Below are 23,855 nucleotides of genomic sequence, written 5' to 3'. Positions count from 1 at the left end.
GGTTCATCGATAATGACATAAAATGAAAGTGAAACAAAAAAGGTTAAAATGGTTAAGAAGAGCCAGTAAATCAACAAAGAGTCTGCAGACTGTATTGAAGTCATATGCTGTAGTGTAGCATATTGTCACTGTCGGGCAGAAATCTTGTATCTCCAAGTTTCACATTTTTATGTTTTTTCATAAACTAAAGCCCTGCTTCATCACACAAGGCCATTGCACAAAAGTAGTGAAAACAGCAGATCTACAAGCACACAACGTCTCGCTCGCAGTGCGAGGCATTGTGTGCTTGCAGATAGGCTGTTTTCACTAGTTCAAATCATTTTTAAAATGATAAATACAAAACAAACGGCAAGGTTTCTACCCGGCAACGACGATATCGTGGAACTGCGTGTGGTTCTTACCTTCATCTTTACCTTGGCACACCCAGGCAGGCTCTCTCTGCAGCTCTTATGGACATATGAGTGACAGTCTGTGAAGAGACAGACAACAGGGGGCACATAAATACTACGGTATAACCTACCAAGGGAGGAGCGCTAAAAATGTACATCTGTAAATGTACATCAACTAGACAGACAGAATGGCCTCGAAATACTGGGCAGCAATCCACAAACAGGTTATAAATCCAGCAATAAAAGACAGGCTGCAGCGGAACGGGAGAGGAGAGGAGAGGAGAGGAGAGGAGAGGAGAGGAGAGGAGAGGAGAGGAGAGGAGAGGAGAGGAGAGGAGAGGAGAGGAGAGGGAGTGATGCAACTGAAGGGTAATAATGCAAACAAGGAGAAGGGGGACAATAAAGAAGACGGACTGTCACAAATGGACTCGCGCACACAGACAGAAATGGACACACTGTGTACACAACACAGTTCAGAAACCGAGGCAGGAACTAGTGCTGCAGCAAACATAACAGAGGTTAAAACCTTTCTGACTGCATTTCAGGAATATTTGATGTGTCTATTAAAATTGTGAAAAATTGTTTGTTTTTGTTTTTTTTCTCCACAAGGGAACAGATGTAATGGACAGCAGATGTCGAGACATTGAAAGAGCAAAGTTTTTAGAAATGTTGTGCATCCAGAACATCTCATTACCTTTTCCTCCAGGGGTCATAGCTTCATTTTGGGCTTTTAGAACTATTATAATAGAGCACATTAAGAGGAGATTTGAATTTAACAGCTACATAATAAAACCCTGATTTTATGATATACTTGCTAATGAACAGCTGATTAAACAATTACTCATCCCCTCAATAAGTACCTTTTTCTATTTATATATTTTCCTAATCTACTCAACTCTAATTTAACGTTGTCATCATTGTTCTCGTTACTATTGGTCACCCTGAAGCCTGTTCTATGGTTACATACTCCAAATCACTCTGAATCTCAGCATGCACTAAATCAAGACAAGTACCACCAGTTAAGCTGTGATCTTAACTCTTATATATTTTGTCATTGGCTTATTGACAGAATAGTAAAATTAATGTAGCTGAGTAGCCCTTTCAACCCCTTCAGGAAAGGGGACAAAAAATGCCAGTAATCTGGGGCACAGTAGCTAGTGAGTGACTGGCACAGTAACTTGAACTTGAACATGCTACTTGTAGGATTACAGGTACATTGTCTGGGCTTTGTGGTCGTACTCCTCCTAAAAGTATCTGTGGGATTAACAGCAGAGAGAAGAACAAAGATAACTCTCCGACACAGGGTGGCTATTATCTATCTGGCTGTGTTGACAATGGCCCAAACATCTGCCACCACAATAGAGCTAGAAGGCTCTCAGATCCAAATCTCCAACAATCCTCCCCCAGAGCGGGTGCTTGACGCCCTGCACACAATCTGAAACAGATTGACTCTGCAAAACAATGGAAACCCTTTTACTCAACGTCTGGGTTCATATGGCAATGAGTGACCAGCCATGGGAGGAAGTGAGGAGAGACGTTTTTTTTTCCTTTTTCTTCCCTCTTTTCAAGTGTTTTTTTGGGGGGGAAGCGAGAGGGGGCATTGAGCAATCAACTACATCCTCTTTTTTTTTTTTTTTCAGTGGCTGTTGTTTCATTGGAAAAGAACAGAGCTATTCTTGGGTTTGAAGTTGTACACATTTATCTGAAATTATCTGATAAGGTTCATTCATTGATCTGACACTCTTATATAGACACACAAGTAGGGGTGTACTCATTGATCTAGAGCAGCGGTGGGCAACTTGATGATGGAGAGGGCCACTATATTTCCACATTCACTCCAGAGGACCACATTGCATATACTGTTGGGCAGAAACCGTATACATCTCTGAATTTAACTTATTTTGTAAATTAATGTCCTACTTCGTCATTCTGTCACACAAAAGTAGCAAAAATAGCCGATCAACAAGCTCAAAGCGCGCCGCACTGCGACACTTTTTGAGCTTGTAGATCGGCTATTTTGGAATTAGAATCCTGAAAAGTAACATTAAATGTTACTCATAAAATTTTTATGAACATCATAATATCAATGAATTGACACAAAACAATTAAAAATGTCTTTTTTTAAATCAACTAAACATTCTTATTTTACAACCTACAGTACGGGGGGGGGGGGAATCTATATCAAAATGTTCCACAAAAACTGATTATTATTATTATTATTACCCTTATTATTTTATTGATCAGTTTGATTAACTGCTGCACACAAACTCATAGGGGAATCTGTCCTGCCTGTTTGCTGTCTATAACAAATGGCTGGTTTATGCCTGGCTAAATGCCTTCTTATTACTGGAACAGATAAGTCATTTGTGTTCCAGGATGTACTGCACAGCGAATGCCATCACTTCCCCCATACATGGGTCTTTGTACAATCACATGCATATTGTCTGTTCACTTTAACTTCTTACTGTTTGTTGCTTGTATTGTTGGTAATCTAGGATTTTAAATCATTGCAGGACACTCTGGATATCTGTTGATAAAACATCTTAAATGCACCTTAAAACTCCACACCGGATCCTTCTCAGTTTGCCTACTGCATGTCTCAACAAAGTAAAAACACTAATGGCGCTTTTCACTGTATGGTACAGTTGCAACTCGACTCTACTTGCCTTGTTTGGTTAATTGATCCCTATGAAAAGTGTCAAACTCTCATAGTGTTAGTTAGTGCTCTCTCTAAATCAATTATTGCATGAAAGACAATCACCTATTTCAAGATTCAAGATTCAAAATTCAATTCAATTCAATTCAATTCAATTCAATTCAAACTGATGTCTCTTAGAGAGGGGGGAGGGAGTTGTTAAGCTCCTAACACAATTTGTCGAGGACCCCATATTCTATTGCAAGGGTCTTCAACAGGGGGTCCGGCACCCCTAGGGGGTCCTCAGAGTTACTACAGAGGGTCCTCCAAATCTTTGTGTGATAGAAACTTTTTTTTCTGCTTTTTTATATTAACCACTGAGAACTTTAGCCAAAAATAGCAGATCTACAAGCTCACAACGCCTCGCAGCGCGAGGCGTTGTGAGCTTGTAGATCGGCTATTTTTGGCAAAGAGGTTTGGTGTAGAGTGGGAAAAGAGCAGACTAAGTACAGAGTGAAAGGTCAAGTTTATTAAGTGTTGACGGTTCAAGTGGTTAAATATCTGACAACACAAATTGACATGAATCCAAAATACACTGATGATTGTGCTGTCAAACAATGAAACTATATGGAATCTATGAACAGGTTGTGGGGGTCCCTGCTTCATCTCTCTCTCCACTAAGGGGTCCTTGGCCTGAAAACGTTGAAGACCCATATTCTATTGTATTGTACTTACGTGTGCAGTGGAATGCATCTTTATTGTTGAAGGCTTTGTTGCAGTGCGTGCAGTGTGCTGCTTGTCCAGAGCTGACGGCTGTAAACATGTGTCCATTCACCATCTTCTTGTCCTTGGTGTCTTTGTCCTTCTCCTGTCCAGGGAGAGAGGAGACCCAACACTTCATTCACACCACTTTTAACATATAAAATACAACATGACCTCATGGCTGTAAATCACCATATTTTGTCACTAGTTTAACAAACACATACAGTATGACTTGAAGAAGAACTTCTAAAATATCACAGGCTACCTGGCTGAGCATTTGCACTTGTTTCATGGGTAAACATTCATGGGTAAACATTTGACAATGACAATGATGGCTTCCTGACAAAGTGGTTAGTAGAGTGTGCAACCCTATAATATACTTAGATGACCAGGGTCCCTCAAGGATTGAGCCCCCACCCCCCACAACACGTCAAGACGCCAGTTTGTAGATTGGCTATTTTCACAAAATGTTACTTCCAGAATAGGGACGCTAGGGCTTAACTAACATACTAGCCAGCTACAAAGTAAAATGGAATAGGACATCTTAATGATGGTTGGTTACCTGCCGAAGTGGCTGCGAGACTGACCTACCAGGAAAACTAAGCTATTGAAGGTTGGTAGTGTAGTCAGAACTGAGCACTAATATAACCCAATAGAAACCCAACAGAATGAAATGATAGAACTTCTGCAGAAGAATACTGCACTACAGGAAGCATCATTTTATAAAGAGATGCCTCGTTTACTTCATGTGATTTAATCGAGAGTTAATTGCCTATCGAGTGTCTAATGGCTGTAACTGGGTTGTGTTAATGTTGCACAACCAATCGTTTCACTAAGGATGGTAAAGGTTGTTGTTTTTTTGCCCAGTATGCTGTATTCTTGAGTTTAAGCCCTTCTTTGCTGCCTGTTTGGCAGAGAATGTGGAATTCTGATGGGGTTTTTATATCAAAGAGACCCAAGGGTTTTTATTTTATTTTCATGTTTATGAGAGTCAGTCATCCACTCCACTCCTTCGGGGTATTTTGAGCCATTGTAAATTTGCACATATAGTATACAGTATGATATGTGTCTTCTGAATGTACAGTAGTCAACCTACTGTAACTATTAGTAGCATTGGGTGCCATTAATACTGCACCCGGGGAGCAGTTAGGGGTTAAGTGTCTTAAGGTGGTTGCACACTGCGGCGTTTTTTGGGCCGAATATCGGAGTGAATTTCGGAGCACGCAAATAAAAAATCAACCTCACGTTATGTCAGTCACGTTTGCACACTGCCGCCCGTTTCGCGCACCACTCGGTCCCTTGCTCTCTATATCTCTCTCTCTCTCCTTGCCCTGAAAAACGCATTTCGCAACGAAAAACGCAGCAGTGTGCAACCACCTTTACTCAGGGATACCAGTCTATTTGTCGAAGTGACCCCCACTGAATTTATTCTTTATTTAAAGGCTTATTAGAAATCTGAGAGGGAGTACAAAATGTGCATACAAGTACACTGACTGCACATGGGCTGGAGCAAGAAACATGCTATGTTTGAGGAGAGGTTGAGTGAGGAGATCAGTCGCTATGCGCTGTATTATATTATATGAAAATAAAGGAGTTGATTTTGAATTGATGTTCGTCTTCAAAGGATAGTATGGATGAAAATAAATAATTGACACAAGTTAGATTTAACTAGGACAGTAAACTTCTCTTCAGAATGGCCTATTTCCATGCTGACACAAGTCATTTAGTTATGTGGAAGAATGGCATTAAATATCACAGCCTTCTTTCGTCTCAGAAACATTGCCAAGGTGCAGTCATTTTTTAGCAGGGTCTTAGCTTTCTCAGCAGGATTCTGAAAAACGGATTATTGTTTTTAAGTAGTCTACTGGACTACTGCATTGCACTATTTACTGGCCTCTCCAAAAAGTCGAGAGAAGCTGTAACTAATTCAAAATTCTGCTACTTAGACTACTGACAACAACTGGAAGGTGAGAGCATATCACCCCAGTCTTGGCTGCTTTGCAATGGCTCCCTGTGTCATTTACAGTTGACTTCAATGTCATTTTACTCGTGTTTAAAGCATTAATGGGCTGGGACCAGCATACCATATCAGTGCCCCAAATATCATTCAGGACCTCTGCAGGTGGATTACTGGAGGTTACAATCAAAACCTGTAAGGAAACTGGTGATGCTTTATTTAGTAATTGTGTACCCCTAATCTGTGGAACACATTCCCTCAAGAAAACAGGGAGGTAAGCTCAATCAACATATTTAAAATCACCAGTCGATAACCCATCACTTTTAATTAACATCTAAGGGGATGATTCTATTGTATTGAAAAATTATGTTGCTCTTTTTTAGTATAGCACATTGCTGATGGTTTTGTTCTTAATCTGTTCTCGTTTCTTTTTTTACTGTACTGTACAGCACTTTGAGCTGTGTGAAAAGTGCTATATAAATGAAGTTAATTATCATTATCACTAGATTGTGCCTTGTCTTGAGTGCAGCCTGTGTTGCTCTAGTCTCCATATAGCTCATCTACTCTGGTTGCGCCGTTATAATGGAATCAGAATCCTGTACTATACTCCCTTCCCCCCATTGCTACAGCATGCGCCTCCTCATACTCGCACACAACCCACTACATTTTGCCCCAGACAGAAAGACAGAAAGAAAGTGGAGAGGTAGCCATAAAAATGTGTAGTGTATGAGAGTGAAAGGGAGGAAGACAGTAGAGATGATGTTACAACTGGTAATAACATGCCTATTATCATAACATACATCACTATTATTAGGCAATGCCTCCTCAGGGAGATTTCCACTCTACCTTTCTAGTTTGAATGAAGAAACACTCAGAAAAGAGATAAGGGGTCCCGAGGGATTGATATCAAAAGATTGCTTTGATCAGATTGTAGTTGGATTCTAGGTAGAAAAGTGACACTGATAATCAAAATGATAAACACTGATGAACAAATGTAAGTTTGGATGTTTGCTCCCTCTCTCTCTGCTCAAAGCTGTATCCAAGTTCAGCTAAACTATAGTAGAGAACTATAGAGTGATGTACTGTACTGTCCTGTAAGTACAGGGAACAGAGCTCATATTCTCACAGACGCACTCCACCCAAACCCAGCGGAAATGAGGAAAATGGAGTTTCCATATTTTTATTTAATGGAGAGCGAGCCCTGGGCCTCTCAGCTTGACAGGACTGCAGTGCTCAAACAAATTAGTGCTCATTTCATTTCATTCAACAGCCTCCAGGTTACCACAAGGTACTTCACCACAGGAAGGCCCACATATGATTATACAAGCATTAAAACTCTTAAGATTTATTCTCAACAACTGCCAGTTACATAACCCGCAGTACTTGTGGTTGTGAATAGCAATGAAGAAACCGTAATACGGGAGAAACAATGAATACAAAATACAAAGACAAACATCACAACAAAGAAATAACGACATGACCAGCATGACCAGCGTCAATATTCTAGGGGCGAACATTTCGGCAAAAATAGCAGATCTACAAGCTTGCCTTGTAGATTGGCTACTTTTGGCAAGGAAATTAGTCCATGGGCCAGGTGAGATCCTGGTACCATTAACTCATCCAGTGCCAGGAATCTCCACTAGAGGGCGCCCAATGGCCAGAGAATCCACCATAGACATACGCTGTATATGCACAAGCCGTGCGCAGCCATGACGCGCCTGAACACTTTCCTTTGTGTCATGAACAGGAACAGGATGAAGTTAGCTTGAAGTTAGCTATTGGCTACCAAGCATTTTAGAAGCCCTATTATCGGCGATTTAGCCGTGATTAAACCTTGCGCACCTCATGGATATGCATGGAACAGAGAAAATGAGCTCTAAAGATCCTGGATTGAATTGGAGTGGACGGCAAATATCGGCGGCGCGGCGCTCTCGCGGGCCGATGTAAACAGATCGCGGCCGGCGGCCGGCTCGAAAACTTAGCCTGGTGCTTCGGTAAGGCCTCTGGATGTTTTTTTTTTTATAAAAAGCCGGACTAGTTCGGGATCGGCACCCCGAACGATAAAAAGGCCGAAATAAAGCCGAACTAGTTCGGGATAGGCACAGTAAGAGTTAAGAGGCAAAACATGTGTGGTATAATTGTGTCGTCTGACATCCAGCAGTGATAAAATGTATGATAGCAGTTTCAGAAGAGTAGCTGAGTACCGTTTTAGGGGTATACTCCGAATATGCAAAATCACATAATTCATTGATGTCTAAAATGCTAAATTATTTACTTTTATGCACATTTCTGATGTTTGTACCATGGATGGACATGAATAACATCATAACAACAGCCAGGCTGAATTATACTTCTGGTAACCATACCGGTCAAATCCAAGATGGCTGCCTGCCACTCTGAAACAGGGTACATCATAAACCTCTGAATTAAACATCATAGAATCATGAATTATACCTCTTTAGAAAACTGTGAGAGTCTCGTTGTGCCACACGCATTTACAGGATGTGACACAGTGAGTGCCTTTGCTGGTTGTGGAAAACTGAATGCACTGAGGTTTTTGAAGAAAAAACATGATTCTCAGGAGATATTAAACAACTTGTCCAGACTTTGGATGTTTCAACAAAGCTCTTTGACCAACTGCAGAAATTCACTTGCTGGTGAAGTCTGGGACCACCTCCAATGAGGTGAACGAGATCCGCTACCAGCTTTTCTGAGGAGGATAGGAGAGGCTGATTCCAGTCAACTCTCACAAAGTAAAGAATGTCTATTTCTCCATGCCCTCCGTGACAATTACTGTACCAGACTAGAATATGGAGATGCTCCCTGCAGACTCACCCATCTGCACCAGATCCCATACAGTTAAATGTAAGTAAATGTAAATGCAAGCTTCCTAATTGCAGTTGGCTTAGCAATGAGTTGAGATGTACAGAACTCTGCAAACTCCAGAACTGTACAAACCAAGTACTCGAGGAAGATTCAATGCCTACAGTTGAACAGGACAGTTCTGATGAGGAAGAGATTGCGTAGTTCATAAGACTGATATAACAGTTGTGATTATTGTTATAATAATTAAAAAACTAAAATAATTGAGCTTATTTGTTATATATTGAGGTATTATTGAGGTCAAGGTCAACATAAAAGTCAAGGCCAATTTTGGATCCAAAATGACCTTGACCTTTAACATATGACACTGAACTTGAATTGCTTCAGTCACCTCATAAATCAACTCATAAACAAATAAAAAAACATACTTTGATAGCAAATCATCCTAATCGACCCATTAGTTGCTGAGATATGAGGGTTCAAAAATGAAGGCGTCTGGCCCATGGACTAATGCTGCATTCACACTGAGAGAAGCCGAGCTAATGGTTGGCTTGGTAATTCAATGTAATCTCTATGCAAACAAGCTTTTAAAATGTCCATGCTTGAAAAAAAGCTTGGAAATTTCAAAAGCTGGTTTGCATAGATAGAGATTACATTGAATTACCAAGCCAACCATTAGCTTGGCTTCTCTCAATGTGAATGCAGCATAAATGTGGGAAAGAGGGACTAAAGGAGCGCACACCGCTTAGAGCCCCGGAGAACCCCGGGCACCTAAGTATATATAGGGTTTTAAAAGGTTAACTTAATGCGGAACTAACCTCTTTTCATGTCTGTGATAGTGTTATGCAATCTGTTTCAAGCATTCAAGTTTTCTAACTTTATTTTCTGGATCAATGGGTTGTCTGTGACGGACAAGAACAGCCTAAATGGTATTGTGAAAGTCAGCTCCCACATCATTGGAGCCCAGCAAAGAGACGAGTGCTCCCTCTGGGTAGGGTTGTCACAATTATTACATAATCGTCTAATTGTGATTATTTGATATTATCGCAATTATTTTGTCATAATCGTCATAATCGTGAATGTTGAAAAATTTCTGAAATAGTGGAAATAGCAGATCTACAAGCTCACAATGCGTCACATCGCGGCGCGTTGTGAGCTTGTAGATCGGCTATTTCCACTCTCAATGTTATTTTTTAAGTAGTAAGTCGTCAAATATGTCAGTAATGTATTTGTGTGTTTAGGTTATGTATCATATCTGCATGTGCAACTTCAAAGCCTAAAAGCCAAACAGAAATGTAATTATCAACGACAAAAACACAATTAAATCATTAATCGCCAATTATTTGAATGACAATTAATCGTCATGTAAAATGTCATATCGTGACAGCCCTATTCGAAAGCTAAAGGAATTATTAGCCAACCTGACCACGTTCTGTCTAGTGGAACCGCAAGCTGCCAGCAACTGCAGAAGCTAGTACAATTTATGCAACTAGTAGTACTCACAACCTCTGTGCAATTTCAACACAATTCTTACAGAGTATTCCCACTTGCTGCCTAAACAGGCTTAGAGTAGAGAAACCAAGTGTAAGCTTGGCAAAAAACAAGCCCCTCAGCAAAAACTTTACATAGTGTAAGCAGCATCAAGTTCATATAAAAGAGAAACTTTCCATGGGGACATTTTTCGGGATATCATAACAACATAAATTGAGTGCATCATGATGGACTAATATAAGTGTAATTCATTAAATGGGCTCTCGCTTTACGTGAAGATAATAATGTTCTATGGATTCAACTTTATTCTGTAGAGCTACTAGAATACCGGTATGCTTCAGAATACACTAAACAATTTACAGGAATGAGAAGACAACAATAGGCTTCCAAGCAATGAAGAAAAGCCTCAATCTCATGCACAAAATATTTAAATAAATAAATACGTACAACAAAATAGAACATAAAAGGAACAATTGCATTTATTTTTCAATCTCACTTCCTGCAGTATTAATGTTCTCGGTGGGAAATCTCTACAGATTGAACATCCCTTACAACACTATTCTGACAACCACTGAAACAAAACCACTGAAACACTAAACTGCTTGTCTGCAACCAAAGCAGAACTCAAGTACGGGGTAAATTTTCTAAGAATGATGTTTAAGAATATTTTAAACATGTAGCTCAGTTTCCTGAAACACCATCAGTGCTAAAATACAGTATTTAGAGTCTTAAAGGAGCTATACCTATAGTCAACCTTTTCTTGAAAAACGGACACTAAAATAAAAATGTTTCGAAAATATTTTATAAAAAAAGATTAAGCTTCATATATGTGTTTCTATTCAAAAATGACCACAAAAGGTATAAAATAATGGTAAAATAATCATTTTGGACATTGTCGGGCCGACTTTGTTTACCTCGGATGTAAACATTGTCAGCCCGACAATGACCAAAATGATTATTTTACCATTATTTTATACTTTTTGTGGTCATTTTTGAATAGAAACACATATATATATATTATTTTTATAAAATAATTTAGAATCATTTTTATTTTAGTGTCCGTTTTTCAAGAAAAAGTTGACTATAGCTCCTTTAACAATCATGAGTTTATTTATAATTTATAACAATCTAAAACAGAGAAGACAAGACTACAGAGACATACATTAAGAGGCAGTGTCTTCTGGCCTGTAGACATTAGACAAGTACACACATTGAACACAGAGGAATACCATTCCAATACCATACCAATCTACATTTTAAGACTAGTTCAGACCAAAGATTTGCGACGTGACAAAACCGTCTTAATCCCAATTTATACTTTGTTGTACAACCGTGTCCCAAGTAAAAAAAGAGCCAGCCTACAGGCTCATGTTGCGTTGTGGAGCTTGTAAATATGCTAATTTTGGCATTGCGACAGTCATTTGACAGAGCATATACTGTAGGTTTAAGAATTAGAAAGCTGCCATTACTGTACCTCTTGCCAGGCCTTCCACCTGAACGAGAAGCTGTGATTCTCCATGAAGCGTCGGTATAACATTTTTCGGTGTGTTTCTGACCTACTGTGTGGCTGCTTGGTTGTCTGTACTTTAAACACCGGATCTCAGTCAGAACTGAGAACAGATTACACAGGAAACTGTGATGAGGAAGTAACTGTCAGTGCAGAGGAGGTGTCTGCAATAACCTTTAGGCTTGGCAAAAACCACATTACGAAATGATAGACGCTGACTCGCCTCCAGCATGAGACACTTTGCAACCACACTTTAAATAAACATGATATAGAGTCTAATAACGCCACGGCCTCCCAGCCCAGACTAGCTATCCATCTAGTAATTAACAGCCTGGCTGCGTATGTGTCCTGGAGTGGTCTCTATGCCTAGTTACAGTATTTCTTTGGTATAACCTAAAAGCAGAGTCAGACTGTTGCATATGAACAGGCGGTGATATACTGTGCAGACAGTGTTTTGTCTGGTAAGAGTAAGAAGCAGTGATGTACAGACAGTAGTGCTGTCTGGTTGCGTACCTTTGTTTTCTTGGACATTTTACTCTTGAGGTAGCTGAATGTTCGGCCCACTTTGGTGCTGCTCTTCCCTTCAAAGTCAGTTCTGAGAGGGCCTGGCTCCTCCTCAGATATACTGCAACACACACACACACAAGCGAGAGTAATGAACTCATGAACAGCTGACTACAGTACAGTATTGCAAATACAAGAACATCTCAAACATCTCAAACATAGCACACGCACGCACGCACACACGCACGCACTCACAGAATGACTCACCTGTAGTCCAGTGATCCTGTGGTGCTGGAGAGTGACCTCATACCTGCAAACCACCAGGAAAAGGAGACAATGAGAAACCTTTTGAGGCTGACTCTACTGAGAGAGAGAGAGAGAGAGAGAGAGAGTGAGAGAGAGAGAGAGAGAGAGAGAGAGAGAGAGAGAGAGAGAGAGAGAGAGAGAGAGAGAGAGACTGTGTGTGTGTGTGTGTGTGTGTGTGTGTGTGTGTGTGTGTGTGTGTGTGTGTGTGTGTGTGTGTGTGTGTGTGTGTGTGTGTGTGTGTGTGTGTTGCTGTTAAATGATGAAAAAAAAACCATGGGAATAATGGAGATACACTATTTCTGTGGGACATACGCAATTACTATTGAGACTCAAAATAAACGATTCATTCAAGCTTTATTATTGTCCCGAATTACCTGAAATGGTTTTGGTTTGATTCGTCTGAATTCTTTACTCGCAGCTATGTTAACACAATGCTAATTCCATGTAGCAATAAATAGAGTTCAGTGAAACGATTAAATTAACTGAGGGATACTGCTGGGAAAACTGCTGGGAAAATAGTTTTCAATATTTAGCGCAATAAATACAGATGTTTTGTCGAATTAAAATCAAGACAAAATGTTTCCACCAAATAATGAAAATAGAGAAACAGTTCCACTAAAGGCTGAGACAAAATGCAGTTCAGTTGGATTACAGGCGAAAAGAAATACCCCATTTAGGCTAAATCAAACATTTATTGCAAACAAAAGCCTCATTCCACCCGAAGAACCATTTCTATCAAATCCACACAAATATGTAATTTGGCTCAGCTGCCCTGATTTAGAACAGCAAATTCAAAAGATGGTGGCTGGTCTGTGTTGGTATGCAACAACACATTCAGACACTTAAACCACTTTCATCCCAGCTTCCCTATTTTGGGCATGTCATTACAGAGTACTATACTACTACTAATACTTCTCGTCGCAATGCGGTTATTTGCATTTAAAAAAGTGGTTAAGTGGTTGAAATAGAAAGTTGGCATAAGGCTACAACAAGGAGGAAGTGCACTGTGTTGTTTACAAGGTTCAAAAAGGATAATAAAGAGTTTGGTGCTTTTTGGTTGTGTTCGTTTTATAGAAGAAAGCTGTACTACGGTAACATGCTACAGAGAACAGAGACGAGCAAGAGAAGATGTTTTCTGTGCGTGTTTTGGTTGAGATAAGGGTACATCTGTATTTTAAGTGGTCTGTAGCCCCTTTCACACAGCCTGTTCAAAGGGAATGTTGCACTGTTATTCCGCCTCGCTGTTTTGTATAAAAGCTGCGGACACAGAATCGCAGGGTCATTGTGGTGCTGTCTTTGAGCCGACAGCAGAGGTAGGCACAGAGAACAATCAACGTCTGTATAATAGGCACAGCCGACAGGCTGGCACAGATGCGTGACATCTAACGTCTAACGCGCACCGTTCTGCCTCGAACCGTTTCTATTGAATTTCTCCTCCAACGTATTTGAGATTGCACAAACACGCATCTATTTCCAAATCCTGACCCGCTGCCATTAAGACAGACACACTATTTTCAATGGAAAAATAGGAATCTTTTATTTTGTGAGAAAATGGGCAAGATGCGAGTCAGTCATGACATTGCAGTGACCCAGTAGTGTAGTGCAAGGTATACAAAGTTCTATAACGCATTCTTTTTCCAAGAGCATTGCATATTAGTTCTAGTAGAACTCATCAGTTTTAGCATTGTCACAAATAGACATTCAATTTATCAATAAATATTGATTCTGAATATTTGAAAACGGTTTCAAAACTTTATCAATAAATATCGATTCTGAATATTTGAAAACTGTTTCAAAACTCAGAACCAGCCATGCGTGAAAAGCTACAGTATGACTTGTTGCTGCCATAATGGTAAAGTGAAGACATTTCTTTTTGCTCCGCAGCGACGAGCACGCACGACATTGAGGTATGATGATCATATGTCAAGACAACTATACTAAATCATTTCAGACATACATACGTTTATTTTTTATTTCATGTCCTCAACTAGTCAACTTATGCAATTAGAGTATGCAAAATGTGATTATGCCCTCCAGGCAAGAACTTAAGTAGTTATATTAATGTTACATACTTTATCCTTTCATTTGATGTATTTGTACATGATGTGTGTGCCTCTTCATACAGTATGCATTTCCTGTGAGGCATATGGATTTTCCCGGTGTATAATTTGACTGGACATTGACTATATTTCAGCCATGTTACATTACAACATAGCAAATCAAACTGCCAGGGATGGTCAGTTCCAGTTGCTTGAGGAGTGGAAACAAACACACATGCACAAACATGTACACACACAATGATTCTGCAGTCTAATAAAACAGTTGACAACTAAGAAGCAGCTAGAGATGTGAGGTTGGGGCTGTTCTGGTTCTCTGCTAGTTTGGGATGGCTGCTACCATTACCATTAGCCATACTTACTCAAACTATCCTCATCATCACTAGAAGGAGAGTCGACATGAAAGTGAGATTTAGCTTTGGTAAGGAGGATGGGAGACAGGTTGAAAGAGAAGGAGATTCTCCTCTTACGATGCTGTTGTCCAGAGGCTGGAGCAATGCAAGGGGCGGGAAAGAACCAGAGCATGAACTCATCATTAACTCAATCTCACAAAGGCGTAGTGTGTCAGTTATCAAAATGACGAGTTAATGATCAAAATTACACTCCATTGACCATTGACATGATCAAATATAAGAGATGTACATGTGCAATGTATTAATTGTGAAAGCCCTGATGTTTAGTGATTAAACTTTACATCTCTCCAGTGATAAGTGTGGCAGATAGACAGTTTAAAAACAGCCAGACAGTGTAAGGTCATCGGAGCAGACAGACAGTGTAAGGATAGATAGTGCGTGGTCATTGAAACAAACAGACAGTTTAAGCAAAGACAGTGCACGGTCATTGAAGCAGACAGACAGTTTAAGCACAGACAGTGCACGGTCATTGAAGCGGACAGACAGTTTAAGGACAAACAGATTACGGTTACTGGAACAGACACACTGTGTAAGGTCAGGTGGCAGGTGAGTAACAGAGTAGATTGTGGGAATGAGGATCATTTCTTCCCCCTGGGATAAACATAGTACTGTAAAAACAAGGAATCGATTCCCGATGAAGCTGGTTGATTTGACATAATGGTTCCTTGTTTTTACAGGGGCCAGTGGGGCCATATTATGGCCCAAGTGCGTTCCGAAAAAACTGTGGGAGGAGTAGTGCCGCAAAAAAAAGTTTATCTAGGAGGCCCTGGAAGATGGATGGAATTAAGTCAGACAAGTACTATAGTCTGGTTGCCCTGCAGGGGGCAACCACACTAATAAGTAAGGTAGAGTCAGGACAGAGTAAACAGCTGCCCACACCAAGATTATAAAGATAAATAACTATAACGAAACGATAATGATGAGCATCCACACTGATGAAAAATAATGTTCTGTAAACACGTTGACAGGGTTAAGCAATTAAAAATGGGATTGGTATTTAAGATAGTGAATGGGGCAGTGCCCTCAATACCCTCATACACGACTAACTACTTCTCCAAAGTGAGTGACACCCACAGCCACATTACTAGAGGGAAGGACAATGATCTGGTACAACCCAAATATAGAACAAACATGAGAAAATTCTCATTCTACAACTCTGCCACCAAAATGTGGAATGTCCTGACACCATCCATTAAAAGATGTAAATCAATGGATTCTTTCAAAACTAGCCTGTAAAACCATCCATCAGGAGACCACAAGGGGAGGTAAATGCACTCACTGTAGACATTTATCCCTTTTTCTTTAACTCTGAAAGTGATCCCAATGATATCCTTCACCACTGTCGTTATTATAGTTGCAGTTTGGACTCCAGTTGGAACAAACTATAAAACAATATTGTCACTGTCTGGAACACAAGCTCTTCCCCCCCCCCCCCCCCCCCCCCCCCCCCCAACTTCTGAAAAGTAATGGTATTGGAGATACAAGAGTTCGGCCTGATGGTGACAACATTTAATCTTTTTAATTGAATCTTTAAAGTTATCATTCTTGGTGTGGACAACCCATAACGGGGTGGGTGTGTGTGTGTGTGTGTGTGTGTGTGTGTGTGTGTGTGTGTGTGTGTGTGTGTGTGTGTGTGTGTGTGTGTGTGTGTGTGTGTGTACTGTATGCTTTCATGTATGTACTGTATATCTATCTATCCATCCATCCATCCATGCATGCTCTTACCTTCTATGTCTTTCTGGCTGATGGTGAGCATGGAGACAGACTTGGTGAGAGGCAGGGACAATGGAGGACAGCTGTGTCTCAATGGACGATACCTCCTGGACCTCTGAAACAGGCAGACATGTCATGTTATATGTGTGTGAATGTATCATGTTTATAGTAACTATGAATAACTATATTCAACATAAATGGGTTTTTGACAACTTCTCTAAACACTACTAAATACACAGTACGGCTCAATGACCTTCTTCAGATGCCTGATGAAGGTTGTTGACCGAAACGTTGCATTATTAAATAAAAAAGAGTTCTTTGGCCAAGTGTAAGATGGTGTGCGGGTCATATGTACTATTTGTGCATGATTGAAAGTATACATTGATCCCTGCCTATCAGGTGTGCATAAGACCTCGTTGCCTAGTAAACTAAATTAACTACCATGAACCCCAGCATCGCTATTCTGGGCATGCTCACAGAGTTGCGAAGCAGCATGCAGATTGACTATTTTCGTAAGAGATGTTGAGGGGAAAAGGAGGGCGGCAATCAAGTACAGATCCCGGTCAACGAAGTATATATGGTTTAAGTGGTTAACAGAATGAAACTGCTAGACAGTAGACGCACATCAACAGTGATTCCAGACTGCAATGAAAGATTTAGGGTGACAGCGTTGATGGAAATGAGGGAAATGATGCAGCGTCTATAGGACACAGTTGGTGTGATCAGCAGGAGGCTGATCTGTGCGAGAAACTTTCTCATTAAATCTGATTTATTGCCGATCTGACAAACATTGTGTTTTCCCCTGAGTGTTAATAAGGTTGGATGTTAATAACTCTTCCTTTGACCTTCTGAAAGCCCTATTAGTTAATCTCAGGTGTGTCGCTAATGAATTGAAATGCATGCACATGCAAGCATATGCACACACACACACACACACACACACACACACACACACACAAACCTACACGCACACAAACACACACACACACACACACACACAGTCCCTCAATATACAGCCACACAAATGCCCTTGAGCACTGCCACTAACTTATTTCAATCACCTCCATACGCACACGCATGCAGCCCCACACACACACACACACACACACACACACACACACACACACACACACACACACACACACACACACACACACACACACACACACACACACACACACACACACACACACACACACACACACACACACACCCCTTTACATTTTTAATTTAAATAGATGGGTCTAGCCATGGGTCTGAAGGTCTGCAGCAACTCAATCTGCCTGCAGACCAGCTGCATCAAATTATCAACAGATCAATATAAGTTTATGATGTGTGTGTCTGTCTATGGTGTAGTAGTTCATACTTATGAACACATCTGAACCTTGCAGGTGGATTTGACTAGGATCAAGTCCCCAGTGTTGATTTAACGCTGAGTGTACAATTGAAACCACATGAAACCAAAGAGGAGTGGACACCCCACCATCATTTTGAGATGACAGTCCATATGATTGAGATCAAATATGTTTATGCAAGTTGGAAACAAAACTATAAAATCACGACACAAAATCAATACATACAGTATATTTACATGGATTCCTGCGAACTCTAATTATAATGTTCCATCGATTTTGACAGAGACTGATCACTCTAGAACTTATCTGCTCAGGAAGGCTGGAGAGAACAATGGGATGACATGCAGCAAAGAGCCTGGGGTCAGCCTGTCGGGATGACTAAAGGCTTGTTTCATCTAGCATTGAACTGATTTTTTCTTTTGTTTATTAGCTTCACTAATTAGTTTTTTGGGAAAAAAAGAAAAAAAAACGTATCTTTGGCTGAACGTAACCCAAATACATCTGCTACTTATCAACTAGATAACATAACACACACATACAGTATATTGCCAAATATCTTTCATAATGAGTTAGAGCCGAACCTGCTCCTCCATGTTTCCATGCTCCCCTGCGTCTTCCTGCTCCTCAGTGAGAGACACCAGGGAACCTCCTCCCCTCTCCTCCTCGTTGTTCAGCATGGACCCCCGTTGGGACCCCCGGGAGCACGGGCCCTTCACAGCATCCTGTTCTCCACTGAGGCCTTCCAGACTGTAACTACAGAGAGAGAGACAGAGTGAGTCAGAAACAGAGAACAACAGTAGATATCAGAGGATTATTTATGAGGAGCAGGGTGTCAGTATCTAACTGTACTGTAACAACCATCACCATGTACAGTAACTAGCAGACCCACTTGCGAGCACACACACATGCACACGCGCATGCACGCACCCATATTAGTCCTGATAAAAAAAGGACTTGAATACACACAATGCACAGTGCACACACATACATATGCAGTACATTATTCATACCTTCCCACTCCATTCCCAGTTCAAATTCAACACACGTGCACAGCCGCACTTATTAGACAAACACAAAAGCACACATGCAGACAAAATATACACAAACACACTGCTATGTGTACACAGTACACGCACACATGCACACACACACACACACACACACACACACACACACACACACACACACACACACACACACACACACACACACACACACACACACACACACACACACACACACACACACACACACACACACACACACAGCACAGACTTAGTGTGGACAGCTGGTGTTTAAGCATCTGAGAAATCACTGCTCTGTTCTTCATAAAGCACTGCGCTACAGCAACAGGCATCTGTATGTGTATAAAGGGACCGATATTGGAGTCAGGTGGGCAGTTTGTGTGTGTCTGATTCTGTTTAAGAGCCCTATTTCGGGGAAACGGGCGAACCAACATGAAGCACATTCAACGGCGTGACAGGTGGGGCGTAGCAACACACGCTTGGTATTTTCCGCACTGGAGAAGGGCGGAGTCCTCGGAGAGGTGCGTCGGATTAGACTGAATATATTGTCAGTGGGTATGTTGCAGGTGCATTCAATCATAACCAATCAAATGATCACTTTCCATTACCTTTTAAGAGCAGTGTGCTGTGCTCAGCACAGTGGTCTACTGTTAAGTGTCATAGTGTCATGGAAGAAAATCCTTGGAAACATAATTTCTCCTGGTGTGGTGCAGAGTCATCAAAAAAGGAAATCTATGGCACCTCAAACAGACTGCCAAGATCTAAAATCATCTTGGAAGGAAATAACAAATGCAGTTAATGTGTCTGGCACAGGTCCTATGAGAAGCCTTTCTCAATGTAATGTCCAGTTTTAAGAGCTATAGGCGGTCTCACTTAGTTTGTACATGTAGTAGATCCCTTAGAAGACGTCCATCTAGAGTTCCACACAGTAGTCATTTTTCATGTCCATGTCCATGTATATGTATATGTAACGCTCAGGATTCAAACCCGGGTCTCCCGCATGAAAGTCCAATATCTTAACCATTGATCCAAAGGGATCCCTTTGGATCAACAGTTAAGATATTGGACTTTCACGTGGGAGACCTGGGTTCGAATCCCGGGCGTGACATTGGTGCAGTGACCCGGATCGGGTTTCCCCGTGGGAGGAGGTCAAAAGGGGGGGTAAGTGTAGCAGAGTGACTCACTGCCTCAGCCTGATGGCCTCAACAGTCTAGTATCTCCCTCAGTCCATGGGGATATCCCTTTGGATCAATGGTTAAGAGATTGGACTTTCACACGGGAGACCCGGGTTTGAATCCTGGGGGTTACATATACTGTACATGTGTGACCTATGCATGAGAAATGTGGTCTCTGTACACTCTGAACATGCTTTAACTGTACAATCATGTACATGTGCAAAAGGATGTTACAGATGTTCTACCAGTCTGTCATGGCAAGTGTCCTCTTCTTTGGTATAACATGCTGGGGTGGCAACAACAGAGCAGGTGACACGTTAAACCTAAACAGACTGGTGAGGAAAGCAGGCTCTGTCGTTGGGTCCTCTCTGCAGGGGGTGGAGGAAGTAACCAGGGTGCGATCAGCGAGGAAGCTGGACTCCATCTTGGAGAACTCCTCCCACCCCCTCCATCTTGAGATCACCAGCTACTGGAGTAAGAGAGGAAACGACCGCTTTGCCTACCCAGGACGGAGATGCGAGAGATTAGGAAAATCTTTTGTACCGGCTGCCCTTAAGCTGTACAACGAGACACATAACGGACGAATGAAAAGGACTTCCTTCCTAACTTAGACTGACGGAACTATTGCTGTATTGACTTTGACCTCTAAGGACCTTCCAGGGAAAGTGCTCATGTGCGTCTTGCGGTGACATGCTTCCTAGTTTCTTCTTCTCTGAGCTGTTTTGTTTTGTTTTTTCGCACTGTTTTCTTTTTACTTTGCACTATTAAGTTGGAACTATTGCTGTATTGACTTTGACCTCTAAGGACCTTCCAGGGAGAGTGCTCATGTGCGTCTTGCGGTGACACGCTGCCTAGTTTCTTCTGCTCTGAGCTGTTTCTGTTGTTTTTTTCGCACTGTTTTTCGACATTGCAATATTAGGTTGTGTTGGTAGTTTCTGAGTATGTGTCTTGTTTAACTCATTGACTGCCAAGGCACGAGTTTCACGAGTTATTACAGTAGTCCCAGGCTGCCACAGCCCGAGTTTCCCGAGTTGGAAGCCATTTTGAAAAAAAAAAATCAAAATTCTTTTTTATAAAAAAAATTCTAAAAATGCCTCAAATGTATTAGGCATGATCGCAATTGCGAAATTGCATGTTTAGCCCCATAACAAACACATCTTTCAAAATGTCAAAAATGGCTGTTTTGTCTGACTTTGAAGGCTTGTATCTCATGAATGCCTGAACGGATTTCCAAGCGGATTTTTTTGTTTGAAAGCTGTTAAAAAGTACTACACATATGGTGCATGATCTAGGCATGGGCGTGCACGATCCGTGCACTAAAAATGTATCCGTGCACTAGAAATTTAGGAAGGTGGCAGTGTTGTTTTGTCTGACTTTGAAGGCTTGTAACTCATGAATGCCTGAACGGATTTCCAAGCGGATTTTTTTGTTTGAAAGCTGTTAAAAAGTACTACACATATGATGCATATATGGTGCATGGGCGTGCACGATCCGTGCACTAAAGATTGATCCGTGCACTAGAAATCTAGGATAGTGGCAGTCTGGTACTTGGGGGCCATCTTGAAATGGCATTCAATGAGTTAACAATGACAGTGAGATACTTGTTGCACTAACTAGCATTGACTGCTTTGGTCTCTTTTTGTAAGACACTTTATGTATATATACTTATATTTAATTCGCCCCCTCTATTGATGCACCTTCTCTTTTTTGGTACTGTACTGCTCTTGTTTTTACTCTTATCTATTTTTTCCTACTTCTCTGTAACTGTGTAAATAACTGTATACTGCTGTGCTACAACTGGACAACTAAATTTCCCCCTTGGGATAATAAAGGTATCTATCTATCTATCTACTGTATGTGCATAAGTGACTATAATAAGCACCTTGACTCAATCCCTGCCTAACTCGTCTCTGCACGTCTTTTTTTCGAGATGCCAGACTGCGTGTCTTTTTGTTTTATTTAATTTAATTACAGCAATAATTGCAATGGTGCGCATCTGCTCTAAATTTTTTTTTTGAAATAATAATAATTAAAAACAAAATATAGGAAAGACAAAATTAAGGGACCCAAAAAAGTTGGGAAAGAAAGTGTATTAGAACATAAAGTTTAAAAAAGATGCTCATGTTCTCCAGCTTAAAGGAATCATGACCCTGCCCAGGTGGGAAGCAGATGAGTGACTAATGTCAAACTCGCAGTGTGCTGCTGGTTTGCCAACGACAACCACCTCATACTGCTCTTTCATCACCTCTAAAATCAGCGCACAGTGAGTCCCCAAAATAATACATGCAAGCGGGGGGAAAAACACCCCACTTTACTTTGCCCCCGCAAATGTTTAATCCACATATTCGCACTAAACCATCTGCCCCCAAAATAGGCTGTGCATGTCTGTTTCAGTACATGCATCTATGCAGCATCTGTGTGTTTGTCTGTTTGACTATATGCTGTGTGCGCGTCTATCTGTTCAAATATCTCTATGTGTTTGACCATCTGTCTGTACTGCTTAGAAATGTTCTGCATTTAGTACAGCAATGTCTCACGCTCACCCATTCACACACTGACAGTGAAAGGCAGCCATGCCAGCCAACCTGCTAGTCAGGTGTAGTTAACCGATTTAGTGCCATTCCCGAGATATCTCGCGAAATGTACTCGAGTATCTGGAGTGCCATTCCCGAGATATCTCACGAAAAGTAATATATTACTGTAACGGCGGTTATATTACCGGATACAATGGCCGGAGGTCCCGATCCGATCTCCGTCGCTGATTTGTCATCATCACGGCTCCACGAGCACAAAATAGTCATCCCATAACATTGAGGTGGACGGGGGATCTCATCTTTAATGTCCATTATCTCAAAACTACACTTTAGAAGCGAAGATGGAGGCAGATGCTCGCTTATAAAGCACATGTTAAAAAGGATCGATCCGAGCCGCCATGACACCACGTAAACAATGATCGATTCCGGCGCAGGACGTGATGACGTCAGACCGGAAGTGTTTACGCTATGGACTTCTGGCCTTCAAAATAAGACAACGGGAGTGAATGGGACCTGAGGGAGGCACTCTGGACATTATAATCCATTAATGTCTGGGGCTCAGAATGGGTTAAGAGGTTCAATGTTTTGCTCAAGGACACGAGGAGCAGGGATTGAACCGGGAACCTTCTGAATATCTATGTCTATGTGTGTGCGCCTAGATGTGCGTGTGGGTGAGTGGCGGAGAGAGAGAGAGAGCCTTCACACCTGACCAAGACGCATTTCCTCAACGTCCCTGAGTGTCCTGAGCACGGCAGCTAGCTGTGTGATTTACTAACACAATTACACGTATCCTACTGCTGTAAATAACACAGCCTTGACTGTAGGCAGAGCAGTGATTATGAGTGGAGACAGGACAGGTCTATTCACAATGAACTGTGTGTGTGTGTGTGTGTGTGTGTGTGTGTGTGTGTGTGTGTGTGTGTGTGTGTGTGTGTGTGTGTGTGTGTGTGTGTGTGTGCGCCTGGGATCACTGCTTTATGGACAGGCTTATGATGCATTATAGTACCACTCACACACACAGCTGTCTGGACGGTTGTATAGTCTCACACATGGATGCACACAAGACACCACGCACACGGGCACACACACGAACACACAGCTTTTCAACGACCAGAGCCCGACCCATACATCTGTCCAGCACGCTCAAACATCACTAAAACTAAAGTAAGTGGCCGTTAGAGAGATTTATGTCCCATAATTGAAAAGTCA

At 41.3% G+C, this 23,855-nt stretch overlaps 1 protein-coding gene across 3 annotated transcripts in view; it reads right to left on the bottom strand.

Annotated features, from left to right (window-relative positions):
- The window catches only part of akap13 (A-kinase anchoring protein 13), a 111,084-nt gene that overhangs the window by 34,421 nt on the left and 52,808 nt on the right, over positions 1–23,855 (bottom strand). For all 3 annotated transcript variants that reach the window (XM_080730685.1, XM_080730686.1, XM_080730687.1), the window contains 6 exons: positions 18,494–18,665; positions 16,570–16,672; positions 12,336–12,378; positions 12,078–12,189; positions 3,760–3,892; positions 402–469 (listed from right to left, as the gene is read on the bottom strand). In XM_080730685.1, the coding sequence (XP_080586811.1) occupies positions 402–469; positions 3,760–3,892; positions 12,078–12,189; positions 12,336–12,378; positions 16,570–16,672; positions 18,494–18,665 (631 nt within the window). The remainder of the gene's footprint in view (positions 1–401; positions 470–3,759; positions 3,893–12,077; positions 12,190–12,335; positions 12,379–16,569; positions 16,673–18,493; positions 18,666–23,855) is intronic.

The sequence above is a fragment of the Nannobrachium achirus genome, assembly GCF_963921795.1.
Source record: "Nannobrachium achirus genome assembly, chromosome: 7".
Lineage (NCBI taxonomy): Eukaryota > Metazoa > Chordata > Actinopteri > Myctophiformes > Myctophidae > Nannobrachium > Nannobrachium achirus.
The sequence above is the reverse complement of the archived record's forward strand: the minus strand, read 5'-3'. Positions and strand labels throughout refer to the sequence as shown.